The sequence below is a fragment of the Carcharodon carcharias genome, chromosome 10 (genome assembly GCF_017639515.1).
Source record: "Carcharodon carcharias isolate sCarCar2 chromosome 10, sCarCar2.pri, whole genome shotgun sequence".
Taxonomy (NCBI): domain Eukaryota; kingdom Metazoa; phylum Chordata; class Chondrichthyes; order Lamniformes; family Lamnidae; genus Carcharodon; species Carcharodon carcharias.
In genome coordinates, this window is record NC_054476.1 from 110773377 (window position 1) to 110790803 (window position 17427).

Below are 17427 nucleotides of genomic sequence, written 5' to 3' on the forward strand. Positions count from 1 at the left end.
TAAATTACAGGGTACTTTTATTTGTAAATAAAACAGCAGAAAGTACATGACCATTAAAATATAGAGTCTGCTTTCAGAAGGAAGTGCTGCAGACACTTCTGCTTCTGACTAAAAACTTTACAATACTTCCTTGAATTACTTCAGAGACAAAATTTGTGAAGTTTATATAACGGATGTAGCAAAACAAAACAATTCTTAAAATAGTTGAGCTCTGCCAGCTTGTCTGTCAGTTCCTTTGAAGCAGACCAACAGTCCTGAAGGTTCAAATACATGTTCCACATACATTAGAGGCTTCAGAACCAGACTGAATAATTCCTCATGGTAGGTCACCTTGTGGCGTTTACATGAAAGCAAATATAAAAGCTGATTGAGATTGAAACACTGGTAGGGAGAACATCATTTACAGTAAAGTACTCAGACTCAACAGCCAAGACAAACATTAAAACCTGAAATAATTGAATCATGTCTTTCTTTACAGCAACATGGAAGACATGTTGCTGATGCTTTTCATCTTGCACTTGAGGAAAAACAAAAGAATGCCAAATTTCAAATGCTCACAACAATTTTCACTACAGGGTAAATGGGTGCTGATTGCTTGGCAAGTCAACTCCGATTGCTTTCTCCATGGCAATGCCTCAGCCAGTGCCAACTTGTCAACCAATCAGCACCCTTTTTTCTGTAGTATAAATTGTCATGATTGTCAAATTTCAAACAGTCTTGCATTTGTCCTGATGAGTCGAAGACAAAAGCCTTCAGATCTGAACTACCAGGTGACTGAAGCTCTTCTATAAAAAAAAAAAATCGGACTATCAATACTAAATTCCAGAAGGAGACTTAGTAATTTATAAGACAAACAAGTGAGAGCAGAGCAGGATCAGGGATGGAGGAAGTACAAAAAAACAAAAGAGTACAAAATATAAAGTATTTACACAAAGGGGCTGCAAATTACAGGGCTTGTAAACAATTCAGCAATCCCTGGGGTTTAGCGAAGTGGTCCTTCATTCTCACCGCTGGCTTCTGGTGGAAGGAGTCTCCGGGCATTGGATTTTACCCAGGGATGTTCCATCACACCCTTGAGGGGAAGTCTGTGTACTGGATTATGTCGAAGCAATTGGCTGATTAGATTCTTGGCACCCTCTGACATGCTGACTGGAAAATGAATGTCAACCTGAAAAATTCATATGTTGCATATTTGATTCCGTTTGGGGAAACAGTTAAAACACACATTAACACAGAGATAAAAACAAAAAACTACGGATGCTGGAAATCCAAAACAAAAACAAAAACAGAATTACCTGGAAAAACGTCAACGCTTTTCTTCTCCGCCGATGCTGCCAGACCTGCTGAGTTTTTCCAGGTAATTCTGTTTTTGTTTTTGTTTCACACATTAACACAGTTGGTAAGAAGCAGATTCAAAGACAATGCCAACGTGGCCTTACTGGTTACAAACTAATAAGATGGAAATCCCCCCAGTTTAGACCAGTGTGTTCAGAACAATGAGCTTGTGCTCCAAAATGTACTACTGGACACAGGCTGCTCATGCACAGGCCAGGGTTAAATTAAAAACTTAAACCACAACTCCACCTATAGCTGCTCACCTTACAGATCTTCCTGTATGTTTCCTGGTGAGATGATGATTCAAATGGAGGGTGTCCGACCAGGAACTCATAGCACAGAATTCCCAGGCACCACAAGTCCACTTTCTCATCATGTAACCGCCCTTCAACCATCTCTGGAGGCAGGTAATCCAAAGTGCCACACAAAGTCTTTCTTCTGCAGAGATTAGATTTAGAGGATCAGATAAAACCTGAAAGCCTGGAGACAGCTCAGCAACTACCCACCCACTAGTAGCTACTAATAAAACTCAGTGTCTGATTCACTGAAGTACGGCAGTGCATATATTTTGGATCGCTGGCAGGGTCTACACAAGGACTGTTTTTCCTATGCCTGCCATATCATTCTTTCAGATTAAACCTCATGCTGAGCAAAGAAAGCTCTGGATATATTTCAATATCAGATCAAAATAAGTACTTTAAACTTCTACACAGACCTACTGCCCCACTTCAGGCACCAAGCAAGAGTGAAAGTCAAGACAGAAAATAGACTTTGGAAAGCAGGGAAGGGAAGATGGTAAGGCTCAAGGATTGAAGGAGTTTCAGATGGTGAGTGCAAAACAGTTCAAATGCCAACAATAGGACAGAGAACAAATAGACTTGTTAGAGGACATCTCAGTGATTGAGTAAGGCAAAAGCCATTGGAAGAAATTAAACAAGGATGCACAACTTTCAAACAAACACTTTGACACAGGACCCCAGCAGCTTGACAAGCCACAAAAATAACAGGAAAGCAAAATATTACATATACTGGAAATCTGAAATAAAGACAAAAGGTTTCCGAGTTCTGATCAAAGGGCATAAGCCTGAAACGTTAACTATTTCTCGCTGCAGATGCTGCCAAACCTGTTGAGTATTTCCAGAATTTTGTTTGTTACAGGAATAATGGCAATTGTTGAACTTGTATAAGACACTAGTTAAGTCTCATCTGGGGTACTGTGTACAGTTCTGGGCACCATACTTGAGGAAGGATATGAAGGCATTGGGGAGAGTACAGAGAGATTCACAAGAATGACTCCAGGGATGAAGAACTGTAGCTATGAGGATAAATTGGAGAGGTTGGGACTGTTTTCCTTGGAGAAAAGAAGGCTGAGGGGAGACTTGATAGAGGTATTAAAAGATCCTGAGAGATATCGATAGGGTAAATAGTGAAACTGTTCCCACTCAAGAGAGCATCAAGAACTAGAGGGTACAGATTCAAAATAAATGGACAAAAGGAATAGAAATGATGCAAGGAAATAAAATTTCACCAGAAGGTGGTTAGAGTCTGGAACAAACTTCCAGAGAGAGGGTGGTGGAGGCAGGTTTGATCGAGGTATTCAAAAGGGAATTGGATTGCTACCTGAAAGGAAATAATGTGCAAGGTTACGGGGATAAGGCAGGGGTGCGGACTAGGTAGAATACTCTTTCAGAGAGCCAGTGCAGACTTGATGGGTTGAATAGCCTTCCTCTGCACTCTAAAGATTCTGTGAAAAGGCTGGTGTATAGGAGAGACCCTGGGCTGTTGTGATCTGGGTAATTTATAGTTTGTGGAGGGAGCAGGCAATGATGAAGGCTTGAATTGGGATCTGGGCAAGGTGGAGATGAAGGAGGAATTTGAAGTGGATATCGGTGATCTAGGTGAGTAATCAGATGTGGGATAGGGAACCAAAAATTTGTGGCAACATCACCACAGAGATTTTGCTGTGAACCAGAGAAGGTGCTTCTAGTCTCACCAATGTTAATCTAGCAGAAGGTACAACTTAATTATTACCCCATCCTGCACTGAAGGAAGTATTGTGGTGAATTAGGCTCATATCGCCTGAATCTATTGCCCATTTTAAGCCGCTTTCAAACTTCCATGGACAGTATACAAAAGACTAACGTTTAATTGTATTATCAGATCTGAACTTTGTATCCAAAGCTCTCTTCAACTGGTCTTTTTCAAACTAAAGTGATAAACTTAAATTTCAGCCCATATGCTCAAATCTCAATTTTCCCTGTAATTTCTATTTGCTGAGCTTGGTCTGCTTGTGGTATTGTGTGGTTCCTTTAAGATTGCTGAATTGTGCACACCATGAAAAGAACATTGTGTGCAATGTTCTTTGTTTGTTTGTTCCCTATGCAGTATATTCCCAATCACTGGGCGACCATACAGCTTAGAGGAAACACTGATCTAGATCAGATTTCAAAATGACCAGCAGAGGTTTCCTTGTACTTTTGCAAACAGATCACTGCAATTGAGGATTCGCACAAACCTTGATGATGGAGCGTGCACAGACCACCCAAAGTCAGCTATTTTCAGCTCCCCACGCAGGCCCAGCAGCAGGTTCTCTGGTTTGATGTCTCTGTGAATCACCTTCTTTAAATGACAATAATGCAATGCGTCTGCCAGCTCTAACATGTACTGCAATATTCAAACAAAAAAAAATGTTAAGCATCACCCCACTTTCTGCACTTTAAAGCCAAATTATATAAACTAATAAATGGCCAGTATGTTACGAACACTACACAAATTAGGAGCACCATCAGGACCAGTGTCAAATTCAGTCATCTTTGGGAAAATAATTTAAGAGTGTAAGTAATCTGGTGAATAAAGTACAAGTTAAAGCTCCTACACAGCATTAAAGAAAATGCAACGGGTTTCAATCAGAAGCAGTGTGCAAAAAGCCTGAGGGAGACAGTGTGCACGGAGGACAATGCATGACCGTCAATCCAGATTCCTCAGGCCATCATAACAGTCACCTTCTTACAGTTACCAACTTCACTGATCCAACAAGCCAGATAAACTTGGTAATTAAACTTTGGGCACAATGAGCACTCTCCTCACTTCAATACAGAATTTTTAAGGCATTAAAATTCCACCTTTCTCCATACTATTTAGATTTCTCAAATAATCACAGAAAATACTGTGAATTATCTGGTCTCAACAGTTGAACTAATGATATTACCAATAAAAAATTTAAATTAAAATTTAAAAACCCAGTGAAACAAACTGTGAGAAGGAATTACAGAAACCCCAGTCAATTCAGCAGGGCCAGTCCATAATGAATTCCTAAATCCAGCAATCATATAAACAAACAATCCTTCTCAAACATCTTTTCAAGGTATGTGAGGAACTGCCCACACACTGCTGACTGCATTTACATGAAAGATTGTGATCTCAGGATGATGGCTGCGAATACGAGTTCAGGCCCAGACAAGCAACATGCAATTTCCATTTGCAGTTCCTCACATGCCAAGTTCACATCCTCAAACATGCTGCTGCAGTTAGGTGCTTCACAGGGAGATGTTAAAAGACATTCACCTCTGATCGCTGGTTTCCCTCCCAGCAACTGAATAAATGGCATTACTGGAGGTTAGAGGTGCAAAACACAGGGTGACACAGGATAGAACTAACAATACCACAACAGAATTACGCACCATTTTACAGTTTGCAATGACTGTATATCATTTAGTTATCCTCACTCACAGTAGCACTCTGCTGTTCACTGAAGCAGCCACGTTTCTGCAGCTCTTTGTACAGCTCTCCTCGAGGGGCATATTCTAACATTAGGTAAATTCTTGTCCGATCGAAGAAATAGTTGTAAAGCCTCAGAATATTTGGATGCCTGAAATTTAAAGAGTAGTGCATCATGGGTGCATCATGGGCAATGAATAACCAAACACCACAGGTTCTGGAACCTTCTGTCCTCAGAAATTTGTCAGCTGTGGATCAAATTCCATTGAGATTATGAAACAAACTTACTCAGAAGTTCATGAGTGGATTTGGTTAAAACCATTTTTACGCTCTTTTTAGGACAAAGGTGCTTACATATTCAGATCCAAATGAAACATTTACTTACTTTATAGAAAAGAAACAGGTCACTATCCCAGCCATGTGAATTTTCCACTTATACTGCTGTGGCTGTTAAATAAGACTATAGCCAGTTAAGCAAATTGTAAATTCGCATGTGGCCTGGAACAGAAACCAATGTAAACAGATAAAAGATACAAGTTTGGTCCTTGTTTGAAGTCTAAAGTGAAACCTTCAAAGGCTGCAGCCCTGAAATGGATTTCAACATCCACTACACATGTTCCTGTCTCCAAACTCTTCCCCTTCCACCTCAATAAGTGGAGGAGGCTGGATCAACAGAAATATGGAAGTACAGATCAGTCACAATCTAATTCGATGGCAGAACAGGCTCAAGAAGCTGAATGTCATCCTCCTATTCCTACATTGCAAAATGCACTTACAAAACAAGTGAAAATTATTTCTCCAGTAGTATAGAGGTGAGCAAGGGTAAATTAAGAAAAACAAGATGCTGACTTACTTGAGATGAGACTGAATTTCAATCTCTCTTCTGAGTTGATGCTCAACATTCTCTTTCTCAAGGTGGGACTTGAAAAGCACTTTCAGTGCCAGGATAAAATTTGATTCCCGTTCACGAGCCATGTACACATTTCCAAATTTGCCTTTTCCAAGAGGGCGTCCAATGTCGAAGTTGTCAATGGACCAGTTTCTGATTTCAAAAAAACAACGTTCCTTTAGTCTGGAGGTAAATGTAAAATTCTAATGTACTGAGACTGGGAATGCAACAGGAACAAAGAATCAAAGGAACAGAAAAACAAAAGCAAAGACTCAAACTAAGGATACAGCACAGTTTTATGTACAATTCCTGTATTTGAGAACTTTGTTCCCATGCACAGACGGAACTTGGATTTGTGACATTTAAAACTTTAGGTTTGTACTCGATCATCTACTGAGATTTATGGGTACAAAACATGGACCACTGTAGATAGTCAGTGGCAATTTCTTATTCTGTGAAACTTGGAGTGGTTGTTTCTTCCAAATGTCACCACGTTCTGACTGAAACTAGAGTGAGAGCTTAGATCACCTGCAACATCGTAAATCACTTCAGATTACTCAAAACTAGCAAATGGCTCAAGGGGAAGATCAATATGACCAGGCTACCTACTTCCCGTTCATTTACATTCATGTGCCACACAATGCCCAATCTAAGTGGCTGGCCATAAACATAAATGTAACAGTTCCCTGTTGTTGAAAGCATTGGGTAGATGAGTCAAAGTAGAAGGGCCAACTTAAATGTCCATTTTGTGTTGACTGATCTTTGGAGTTTTGGTCTAGAGAGAAAGACTAGACTGGGATTCCACTGCTACATTGCTATTCAAAAGACTCCCTGTTGGAAAAATATAGCAAAACTCCTGCAATTTTGGTCAGTGTCAAGTACCATGCTGTATGTGATATCAAGTGGAAGTACATGCTATCTGCAACAGAATGCCTCTGTTAGGACATCCCAAAACTAGGAACAGCCAATTCTTTGCTTTTTGATGTGCAGTAACCCTTGTTCAGTAGCCAAGGGTGACGAGAGAACCAGAAGAGATTAATCACAGCTCTCACAAAGAACCAACAGAATTCACACGTTGAACAAATAAAAAGATACTCACTTAACTAACTGCTGCTGGCTTTCCGGTTCTGTCACTACTCTTTGAACTCCAGATCCCAGAGCTACGGAAAAGATCGAAACCACATAACCTTATTTTCCATTTAACACTTGGATAAAAAAGGACATTGACAATCTGTATGTGGACAACTTGGGGCACAATAAGTTAATTTCAGTTTTCAAAAGTTAATGGATTTCAACCTTAATGGAAAATATTACCTATTTGTAGGATGGTCTTTGTTCCATGACAATGTGGGCAGAGGAGACCCAGATTTGTAACATGCTAATCCCCATCTCAGCAGTAAAGCCTGACACTACTGGAAGTGTTTCCCCAAGGTTGTAGGGGAAACAGTCAACACCCATGGCCCACCTGGAAACATCATGCAACATGGCAAGGGATAGCACAGCACATGAGGCCCCGCCATACAATATAGGGCTGGCATTGCCCACCAAGACCAAAGAGGGCTTAGTATCACAGAACGATAGAGCATTGGAAGGCCATTCATGCCTGTTCCTGCTCTTTGGAGAGTTATCCAATTATTCACACACCCCTGCTCATTTCCCACAGCCCTGGAAATGTTCTTCCCTTCAAGTATCCCATTTCCTTTTGAAAATTGTTATTGAATCTGCTTTCACTACCCTGTCAGGCAGTGCTTTCTAGATCACAACAACTCTGGTTACCAATCCTTCTGCCACTGGAAATAGTTACACATTAATCTACTCTATCAAAATCATTCTTCATTTTGAATACTTTAATCAAATCTTCTCTTGACCTACTCTGCTCTAAGAACAACAATCCCAGTTTCTCCAGTCTCTCCACAAAACTAAAGTCCCTCTGCTCTGGTACCAGAGTAACAGCATGAGTTCATGCCAAGGTTTCATGCGATGTCTCAAACTGCAGAGTCTCAAACATTCATGGCCAGCTTGAGCTAATCTGGATCCTCAAAACAGGCCATGGCATCAGTTGGTGTTATGGTCTGACTGCCTCTTACAGGAGAGAGAGATTGTGGAAGTATTCTTTTTAAAAATGAGGGTGGATACTTGCATGATGGAGTGGGGCTGATTTGTCTTATTATTGTGCAGCTGGAACCTATTTTTGACAATCCAAGATAGGACATCCTTGAATTATGTATAGTATTGCTCCAGCAGCATATACTGTCAGCAGTCTGAATGATGAGCCAAGAAATATCAGCAAACGTGGCACTCTATTGCATTATGTTTTGGAAGGATACAGGGGTGGTGCCAGAGGACTGGAGAATTGCAATGTTACACCCTTGTTCAAAAAAACGCAAGGATAAGCCGAACAATTTCAGGCCAGTCAGTTTAAACTCAGTGATGGGGAAGTTTTTAGAAACAATAATTAAGAACCAAACTACCAGTTGAACAAATACAGATTAATTAAATAAAGCCGACAAGGATTTGTTCAGAAGAAATCATGTGTAACTAATTTACTTGATTTTTTGATAAGGTAACACAAAGGGTGAATGAGGTTATGTGGTTGATATGCTGTACATGGACTTCCAAAAGGTATTTGATGAAGTGCCACATAACAGACTTGGGAGCAAAGTTACAACTCATGGAATAAAAAGAACAGTAGAACATGGATACAAAATTGGTTGAGTGACAGGAAACACAGAACTGGTGAACCACTTCATTTTTCAGAATGGAGGAAGATTTATAATGAGGTTTCTCCAGGAATGGTGTTAGGACCCTTGCTTTTCTTGATATATATTGATGACCTAGGCTTGTGTACACAGGCACAATTTCAAAATCTGTGGATGACAAAACTTGGAAGTATTATGAAATGTGAGAACGATAGTGGTAGATTTCAAGAGGGCATAGACAACCTAACTAAGTGGGTGGTCAAGTGGCAAATGAAATTTAATGCGGATAAACTTGAAATGTTTCCTTTTGGTAGAAAGAACTCAGACAATATACAATAAAGGATACATTCTAAAGGGTGTACAGGAGCAGAGGGACCTGGATGTATATGTGCAGAAATCTTTGAAGGTGCAGGGCAGGTTGAAAGCACAGTTAGCATAACATATGGCATCCTGGGCTTTATCAGAGGTATAGAGTACAAAAGCAAGGGAATATAAAACACTAACTCAGCCTCCACTGGAGTAATGCACACCACACTTTAGAAAGGCGTTAGAGGGTGCAGAAAAGATTCATTGGAATGGTTCCAGAGATGAGGGTCTTCAGTAATGTATAAAGATTGGAGAAATTGGGACTGTTCTCCTTGGAGAAGAGAAGATTGAGAGGAGATTTAATAGCGATATTCAAAATCATCAAGGACCTGGATAGTGTAGATAGGGAAAAGCAGTTCCCACTGATGAATAGATCGAGAACAAGGGAACACTGATTTATGATGATTGGCAAGAGGCAATGGCAACATGAGGAACAAATTTTCACACAGCACATGGTTAGCATCTAGAATGCATTGCCTGAGAGTGTAGTGGATGCAGATTCAATTGTGGTTTTCAAAAGTGAATTTGATAATTATCTCAAGAGAAAAAAAATGTGCAGCACTACAAGGAAAAGTGGGGGAGTGGCACTAGGTGAACTGTTCCTTCAGAAGACCAGCTGTAACTACTCTACAATTCCAAAAGCCTTCCCACCATAGGGATTAAATGACTGCTCTGTATCTAAATCACCTCCGCTTTCACAATAACTTGGGCAGCATTTTTTTGGGGGGGTAAAGATAGATGCAAAACACTCAATTAGTACATCATGCACAGATCTCCCTTTTGGTACAGTATTTATATTCCTGGTCAGCCATGTGATGGAAAGAAAACTGGAGGCTTTCATATCCTGTTTCTGTGTCATATATCCCATTTAAAAGTATCCCACTATCACTAAACATTGATCAGAGTAATGTATAGATTGACTGAATGTCTGCTTCGTGATGCAAGTAAGTATTTTACTGTACCTGTTGCTTGTGGTACTACAGTGGCAACTTTAGACATGTTTTTTGAGAAGAGGGCAGTTGGTGACACTGGAATGGAGGATCCACTCAGCTGCTTCTTCAGACAAGGCTTTGCACCAGCCAACCTATTCGGAGTTAATGGCTGTAGAAGAGAAAAACTGTCAGGAACATTCACACCTTTGATAGCCTGCCCCCTCCCCCCATGACAGACCCTACCGCAACACCACCCCACCCCCCCACCCCCGCCCCCGACATTTCAGCCAAAACACCAGACCTCCGCCCCCAAAAAAACACATCAGACCTTCCCCTCACCACCTCCCCCCCCCCCCCGCCCCCTCACCCCCTCACCCCCTTCACCTCCCCACCTCACCTTCTTGCTGCTCCCCAACCGCTGCGGATCCCAATTCTCCTTCGTGGTCATTCCAGATGAAACTCCCGGATGCCGCGGGGGAGCGGGGGCAGAATCGCTCCAGAAATAGCGGGAAGCAGCCTCTCGAGGATGAGGAGCAGAGTTTGCATAACTCGGCCTCCCTCTCTCTTTCTCTAACGGTTCCCGCTCAGTTCAAACTGCGACAACTGTCAACTGATTGGCTGTTCGCAAGGGTTCAACGGTGCCCAGGATTGGGTGAACCTAAAAGCAGATGCGATTGGTGAATCAGACGGTGCTTCTGATTGGTTGATCGGAAATAATAACACACCCGATTGGTGAAATTGTCGGGATAGCTGATTGGATTAGAGAAAACACAGCTCGGCATGAGACTGGTAAATACAACTCTGCATAGGATTGGCTGATGGATTGACAAATCAGGGGAGCAGAATACTGCAGAGTCTGAAAACCTGAAATCAAAAGAGAAAAATACTGGAAATCCTGAGCAGGTCAGACAGTGTCTGTGGAGAGAGAATGAGAGTTAACGTTCCAGCTTGGTCACCCTTCCCCAGGGAGCTGGGCAGGGCCTGCATGGCATGGCCACAGGGGTGCTATGGTGATGGCAGGTGGATGGTGGCAGTGAGCTGACTAGGGCCCGCGGGATGGCAGGTTGACGGCTGTGTTACAACCGGCTCAGTGCCAGGGAACAAAAAAACACACCCAGAATAACCGCAGGAAGCTGGAGATACCATTAGATGTATTCCTGGAGGTTTCATCACATAACTTGCCCCAAGCTCCAGCCATTAGTCGGCCAACACGTACATCCTTGTGACGCATTGTCTCCCTACGCCAATTGGAAAGCAAAACAACTCATTACTCAAATGGATGATGCTTGACTGTCAATCAGCCAGTTTTTCTCATTCTCAATATGTTTATGCCTGGTCAAAAGAAAGGTTCAATGAAAGTGGCAAAAAAAATTCTTTAATGTCCCTATGTTTTTTATCCAGGGTTGTACACAGCAGTGACCTTGATCTTCAATTCTTGGAGGTTCTAGTCCAATCCTGAAGGGTTGGCATTTGATCCTTGTCACTAGTTTAGTTGGACTAATGGATCTGGCTGCATGCTTGTTTCAGGATGACCAAGTTGGTACCATAGACAAAGCAGATCAGCAGACAGTTCTTATTTAGAACAAATTCTATTTATTTACAAAGGAACTCAGCAGTTATACTTGTGTAAAAGCAAAATATTGCGGATGCTGGAAATCTGAAACAAAAACAAAAATTGCTGGAAAAACTCAGCAGGCCTGACAGCATCTGTGGAGAGAAAGACAGAGTTAACGTTTCGAGTTTGTATGACTCTTCTTCAGAACAGAACTTTAGTATACTTGTGTGCTTACAACTAAAGCCCTGTGTCTACATTACAGACTCTTACTCTCGACTACTAACTACTAAGGTAGCCCGCGCTACTCTGTCATTGGATAATAAGATCATATGATCTTCTATTATAACATTCTTCTTAAAGATATATTATATATCAGATTACCACATTCCTCCCCCTTTATTCAGAAATATATTTTACAGCAACAATTACAGTTTTTCTGAAAATATCAAATTATTTACACAGATAAGTAATTTACATATTCAGTCTTTCTGCGGGTTTCCTTATGCGTGTAGAATGTCTCAGCTCTACAGCTTCAGACGCTTTGTCAGGAACCTGCTTTTCTGATGTTATCCGAACATCAGCTTCTTCAGTGGGCACCTGCAAATCTGTTTCCCCAACTCTTGTATGTACAGCCAATCCTTCAAACACATTGTACTCAGTTGAGTTCTTTCAACAGGAGATGTTAACGCAGTTTTAATCACTGGAGGAAACATGCCATGCTCTCCTCCCTATATGATCTATATGCCTCCATATAATTCGATCTTCAACTTTCACATGGTAAGAAAGAGGTCCAGTAACTGCACTTATTTCACCTGATAACCACTTAGGTCCTTCACCAAAGTTTTTCCACATATACCATCTCTCCCACGGTAAACTTTCTATCACGACTATGCCAGTCATGTACAATTTTCTGACTCTCCTGACTCCTTTCCACCTTCCCCCCTAAATTTGGCATTACTAAGCTCAATCTCATTCTGAGACGGAAATTCATCAACAATTCCGCAGGTATGACACCTGTTGTCATGTGAGGGGTCGTTCTGTAATGGAAAAGAAAACTTGCGAACTTGGTCGCTATGGAGTCTCCAGTTAATTTCTTCGTACCATTTTTGAATGTTTGAACTACTCGCTCTGCCAGTCCATTCGAAGAAGGGAGGTATGGTGAAGTTTTTACATAAATAATACTGTTGAGGCTGATAAACTGTTGAAATTCAGCACTCATAAATACCGTGTCATTGTCTGATATGATCTCACAGGATTTTTTCTTTTAATTGAAAATCTGCCTGATTCTATCCCTGCAATGTCTCATGAGGTGTTTGTTTCAATGACACTAAAAACATTCAATTTTTTTAAACTTCGATTCATTACAGGGTTGTCTGTTTCCACTCAGCAGGTCCGGCAGCATCGACGGAGAAGAAAAGAGTTGACGTTTCGAGTCCTCATGACCCTTCGACAGAACTTGAGTGAATCCAAGAAAGAGGTGAAATATAAGCTGGTTTAAGGTGTGTGGGGGGGGTGGGGGTTTGGGTGGGGGGAGAGAAGTGGAGGGGGTTGGTGTGGTTGTAGGGACAAACAAGCAGTGATAGAAGCAGATCATCAAAAGATGTCACAGACAACAGAACAAAAGAACACATAGGTGTTAAAGTTGGTGATATTATCTAAACAAATGTGCTAATTAAGAATGGATGGTAGGGCACTCAAGGTATAGCTCTAGTGGGGGTGGGGGGGAGCATAAAAGACTTAAAAATAATGGAAATAGGTGGGAAAAGAAAAACCTATATAATTTATTGGAAAAAACAAAAGGAAGGGGAAACAGAAAGGGGGTGGGGATGGAGGAGGGAGCTCAAGACCTAAAGTTGTTGAATTCAATATTCAGTCCAGAAGGCTGTAAAGTGCCTAGTCGGAAGATGAGGTGCTGTTCCTCCAGTTTGCGTTGGGCTTCACTGGAACAATGCAGCAAGCCAAGGATAGACATGTGGGCAAGAGAGCAGGGTGGAGTGTTAAAATGGCAAGCAACAGGGAGGTTTGGACCCAAGCTTTTCGTTGCTAAGTCATTTCTTTTTGTCTGTAAGCTGTGGCAGCTTCCTGCTTCTCATCAGATCTGTACATGTTCGCGCCCTTTTAGGCTGGGGCTCCCCGCCCAATATGGAGGACGGCACCATTTTGCACTCCCTGTATGGCTTTCGAGTCCCGCACTGTGCCTTCCATTTCCAGTGCTATTTCCTGCGCCTTCTGAAAATCCAAATTTGTTTCGGACAGTAATCTCTTCTGAATCGATCTTCATTTACACCACACACCAAAAGATCTCTAAGCATTTCGTTTATCAATGTACCAAACTCGCAATACTGTGTTAACTGTTTTAGACTTGCCACATAACAAGCACCTGTCTCCCCTGGGGCTCTAGTTCTTGAGTTAAATTTGAACCATTGCATCGTTACTGAGGGCTTGGGCTGGTAATGATTCTTCACAAGGTTCACTAAATCATCAAAACCTTTCAATCCGGGGCATTGGGTGCCACTAAACTTCGGATTAATCTATAAGTCTTACTCACACACGTGGATAAAGAGGGTTGCGTGCCTCTTCTCCTCCCCCGCAATGTCATTAGCTTGGAAAAGAACATGAGGTGTTCAACATAATGAGACCAATTGTCCAAAGTCGGGTCAAAAGGATCAATTCTTCCAAACTGCAGTGCAAACTGGGCTCACAATAGGGACTGCTTCGGTTATTAGGATGGAAATTTTACTTACAATTACTGTGCGAGGTTCACTTGATTTCCTCCCTCGCTATTTTTTGCTTTTTTTTGGTCCTTCCTTGCTTTTTCTTGCTTTTTTTCACCTCATCACCAGTTTGTTGAATCCTTGTCACTGGTTTAGTTGGACTAATGGATCCGGGTTGCAAGCTTGTTTCAGGATGACTGAGTTGGTACCATAGAGATAGCAGATCAGCAGACAGTTCTTATGTAGAACACATTCTATTTATTTACAAAGGAACTTAGCAGTTATACTTGTGTGCTAACAACTAAAACCCTGTCTCTACATTACAGACTCGACTACTAACTACAGACTACTAAGGTAGCCCGCGCTACTCTGTCATTGGATAATAAGATCATGTGATCTTCTATTATAACATTCCTCTTAAAAGTATATTACACATCAGGTTATCACAGTTGGCAACCCTATTGTGAGCCCAGTTTGCACTGCAGTGAATGAGCTCACCGCCTTTGGGTGTCAGTGGGCCTGATCCGGTGTGAAGATTAAAACCCATTTGTATTAATTGTTAGTTAAACTTTTTCTTGCTGTTGTGAGGATCATGTGACTGTACAGATGAATCAGCCCTTAGAGGCAGAGCTTTTTAGCTTGGATCTTGGAACTAACATGTAGCCTCACCAGGGGACTGTAAATGAAGTTTACTGATTTTTTTTACAAGAAACCAGCCCTGCATTCCAAGTTTATTACACCATTGGCTTCAGGCTGCTAACCCTACCACCCTGTTCATCCACTAATCAACATCTAGGCCCATTAAATTGGCCAGTTTGAAACATGGGCCCAAATGGGCAGGGTCTGTGGACAGTTCTCAGGGTATCAGTGATGCTACCTGACTTCATTCATTCCCACAGCAGTGGGGAAAAGGCTGCTCTGTGAAAGTTTGTATTTTGAGGCACCAGGAGAGCAGTGGTTTTGCATAAGTGAATGAGTGAGTGAACAGTGAAACTAAGGTACTCTTGAAGATGAAAGCAAAGCAATTACATTATGAAACAGTGGGTGATAAGGAGCAGAGGGAGACCCTTAATAACTGTTAACGGTGATATTATCAATGAAAATAAGGAAATGGTGAACATTCTGAATAATGACTTTGTATCAGTTTTTATGTTGGAGGAAGAGAATAGCACACTGGATATACTGAAGAAATAATATTGAATGAGAGATAGGGACTCATCAAAATTAACATAAGCAAAATATCAGTAATGAAGTTAATAATGATAAATCCCCAGGACAAGATAATTTCCATCCCATGGATTAAAAGAAGTAGATGAGAACATTGCAGATGCCTCAACAATAATCTTCCAGAGTTCTCTCGATTCAGGAACCACTGATTTAGATTGGAAAGTTATGCACGTCACTCCACTATTGACAGTGGAAACCAGGAAGTTATAAATTGGTTAGCTTAGTATCTGTTGTTGTGTAATTACTAGAGCTTATAATTAAGGATACGACCACGCCTTCCCTTTGTGCAAAGAGACAAAATAGGGATAAGTACTCTAATTGGCAGAGTGTGACATTGAAATATAGAAAATAGGAGCAGGAGTAGGCCATTCGGCCTTTCGAGCCTGCTCCGCCATTCAATATGATCAAGGCTGATTCTCTATCTCAACGCCGTACTCCTGTGCTCTCCCCATACCCCTTGATGGCTTTAGATTCCAGAAATCTATCTATTTCCTTCTCAAATATATTCAGTGACTTGGCCTCCACAGCCCTCTATGGTAGAGAATTCCACAGGTTCACCATCCTCTGAGTGAAGAAGTTTCTCTTCATCTTAGCCCTAAATTGTCCATATCCTGAGATTGTGACCCCTTGTACTAGACACACGGCCCCCTCACAAAGCCTGCGCCACCGCACCACCCCCACCCCCAGCCAGAGGTAACATCATCCCTGCATCCATCTGTCCAGCCCTGTTAGAATTTTATATGTTTCAATGAGATCTCCTCTCATTCTTCTAACCTCCAGTCAATACAGGTCTAGTCGGCCCAATCTCTCCTTATGCGACAATCCTGCCATCCCAGGAATCAGTTTGGTGAACCTTTGCTGCACTCCCTCTATGGTAAGTATACCCTTTCTTAGGTAAGGGGACCAAAACTGCACATAATACTCCACATGTGGCACACAATGGGCCAAATGGCCTCCTTCTGTGTAATTAAAATTCTGTAATTCTGCGATTCTGATTCTGTGTGGTCTCGCCAAAACCCTGTACTGCTGCAGTGAGACATCCTTGCTCCTGTACTCAAGTCCTCTCACAATGAAAGCCAACATACTATTTACCTTCTTAACTGCTTGCTGTACCTACATGCTTGCTTTCAGTGATTGGTGTACAAGGACACCCAGGTCTCTTTGTACATCAACATTTCCCAATCTATCACTGTTTAAATAATACCCTGCCATTCTGTTTTTCCTACCAAAGTGGATAACTTCACACTTATCCACATTATACTGCATCTGCCATGTATTTTCCCAGTCACTCAACCTGTCTAAATCACCTTGAAGCCTCTTAGCACCTTCCTCATTGCTCATATTCCCACCAAGTTTTGTGTCGTTGGCAAACTTGGACACGTTACATTTGGTTCCCTCATCCAAATCATTGGTATATATTGTGAATAGTTGGGGTCCAAGCACTGATCCCTGCGGTACCCGCTGGTCACCGCCTGTCACTCCAAAAGAGACTCATTTATCCCTACTCTCTGTTTCCTGTCTGCTAACCAATTCTCAATCCATACCAATATATTACTCCCAATCCCATGTGTACCTATGCCTGAGGTGTGGTCACCCTCTGGTTAAACTCACCCCCAGTCATATCTTTCTAATGAGAGAGCAGCCTATGGCCCTCTGGGACTACAGCTTCTTTCATTTGTGCTGTTAGGAAGAAAGTTCTAGGATTTTGACCCAGCCACAGTGAAGAAACAATGATACAGTTCCAAGTCAGGGTAGTGTGTGACTTGGAGGGGAACTTGCAGGTGGTGGTGTTCCCATGCACCTGCTGCCCTTGTTCTTCTGGGTGGTAGAGGCTCCGGGTTTGGAAGGTCGAAAAAGCCTTGGTGACTTTCTGCAGAGCATCTTGTATATGGTACACACTGCTGCTTACTATGCGTCGATGGTGGAGGGAGTGAATGTTTGTAGATGGGGTGTCAATTAAGCGGACTGCTTTGTCCTCAATGGTGTCAAGTTT

The 17427-nt window shown here is 41.8% G+C and overlaps 1 protein-coding gene across 1 annotated transcript; it reads right to left on the reverse strand.

Moving 5' to 3' along the window:
* On the reverse strand, positions 1–10548 carry LOC121282776 (aurora kinase C-like). The gene is made up of 8 exons (XM_041196554.1): positions 10336–10548; positions 9969–10107; positions 7041–7101; positions 5906–6094; positions 5065–5203; positions 3851–3999; positions 1599–1773; positions 1–1168 (listed from the first exon to the last, which is right to left on the reverse strand). Exons 1-8 carry the CDS (start codon positions 10384–10386, stop codon positions 983–985), a joined length of 1089 nt encoding a protein of 362 aa, XP_041052488.1. The 5' UTR covers positions 10387–10548; the 3' UTR covers positions 1–982.
* Between the last annotated feature and the right edge of the window lie 6879 nt (positions 10549–17427).

Coding starts and splice junctions, on each gene's coding strand:
- LOC121282776 (XM_041196554.1), bottom strand. CDS start 10,386: ATGACCACGAAGGAGAATTGGGATCCGCAGCGGTTGGGGAGCAGCAAG. Junction 5,204..5,905: donor GAAATTCAGTCTCATCTCAA/GTAAGTCAGCAT, acceptor TTTAAATTTCAG/GCATCCAAATATTCTGAGGC. Junction 1,169..1,598: donor CATACAGGAAGATCTGTAAG/GTGAGCAGCTAT, acceptor TGAATTTTTCAG/GTTGACATTCATTTTCCAGT.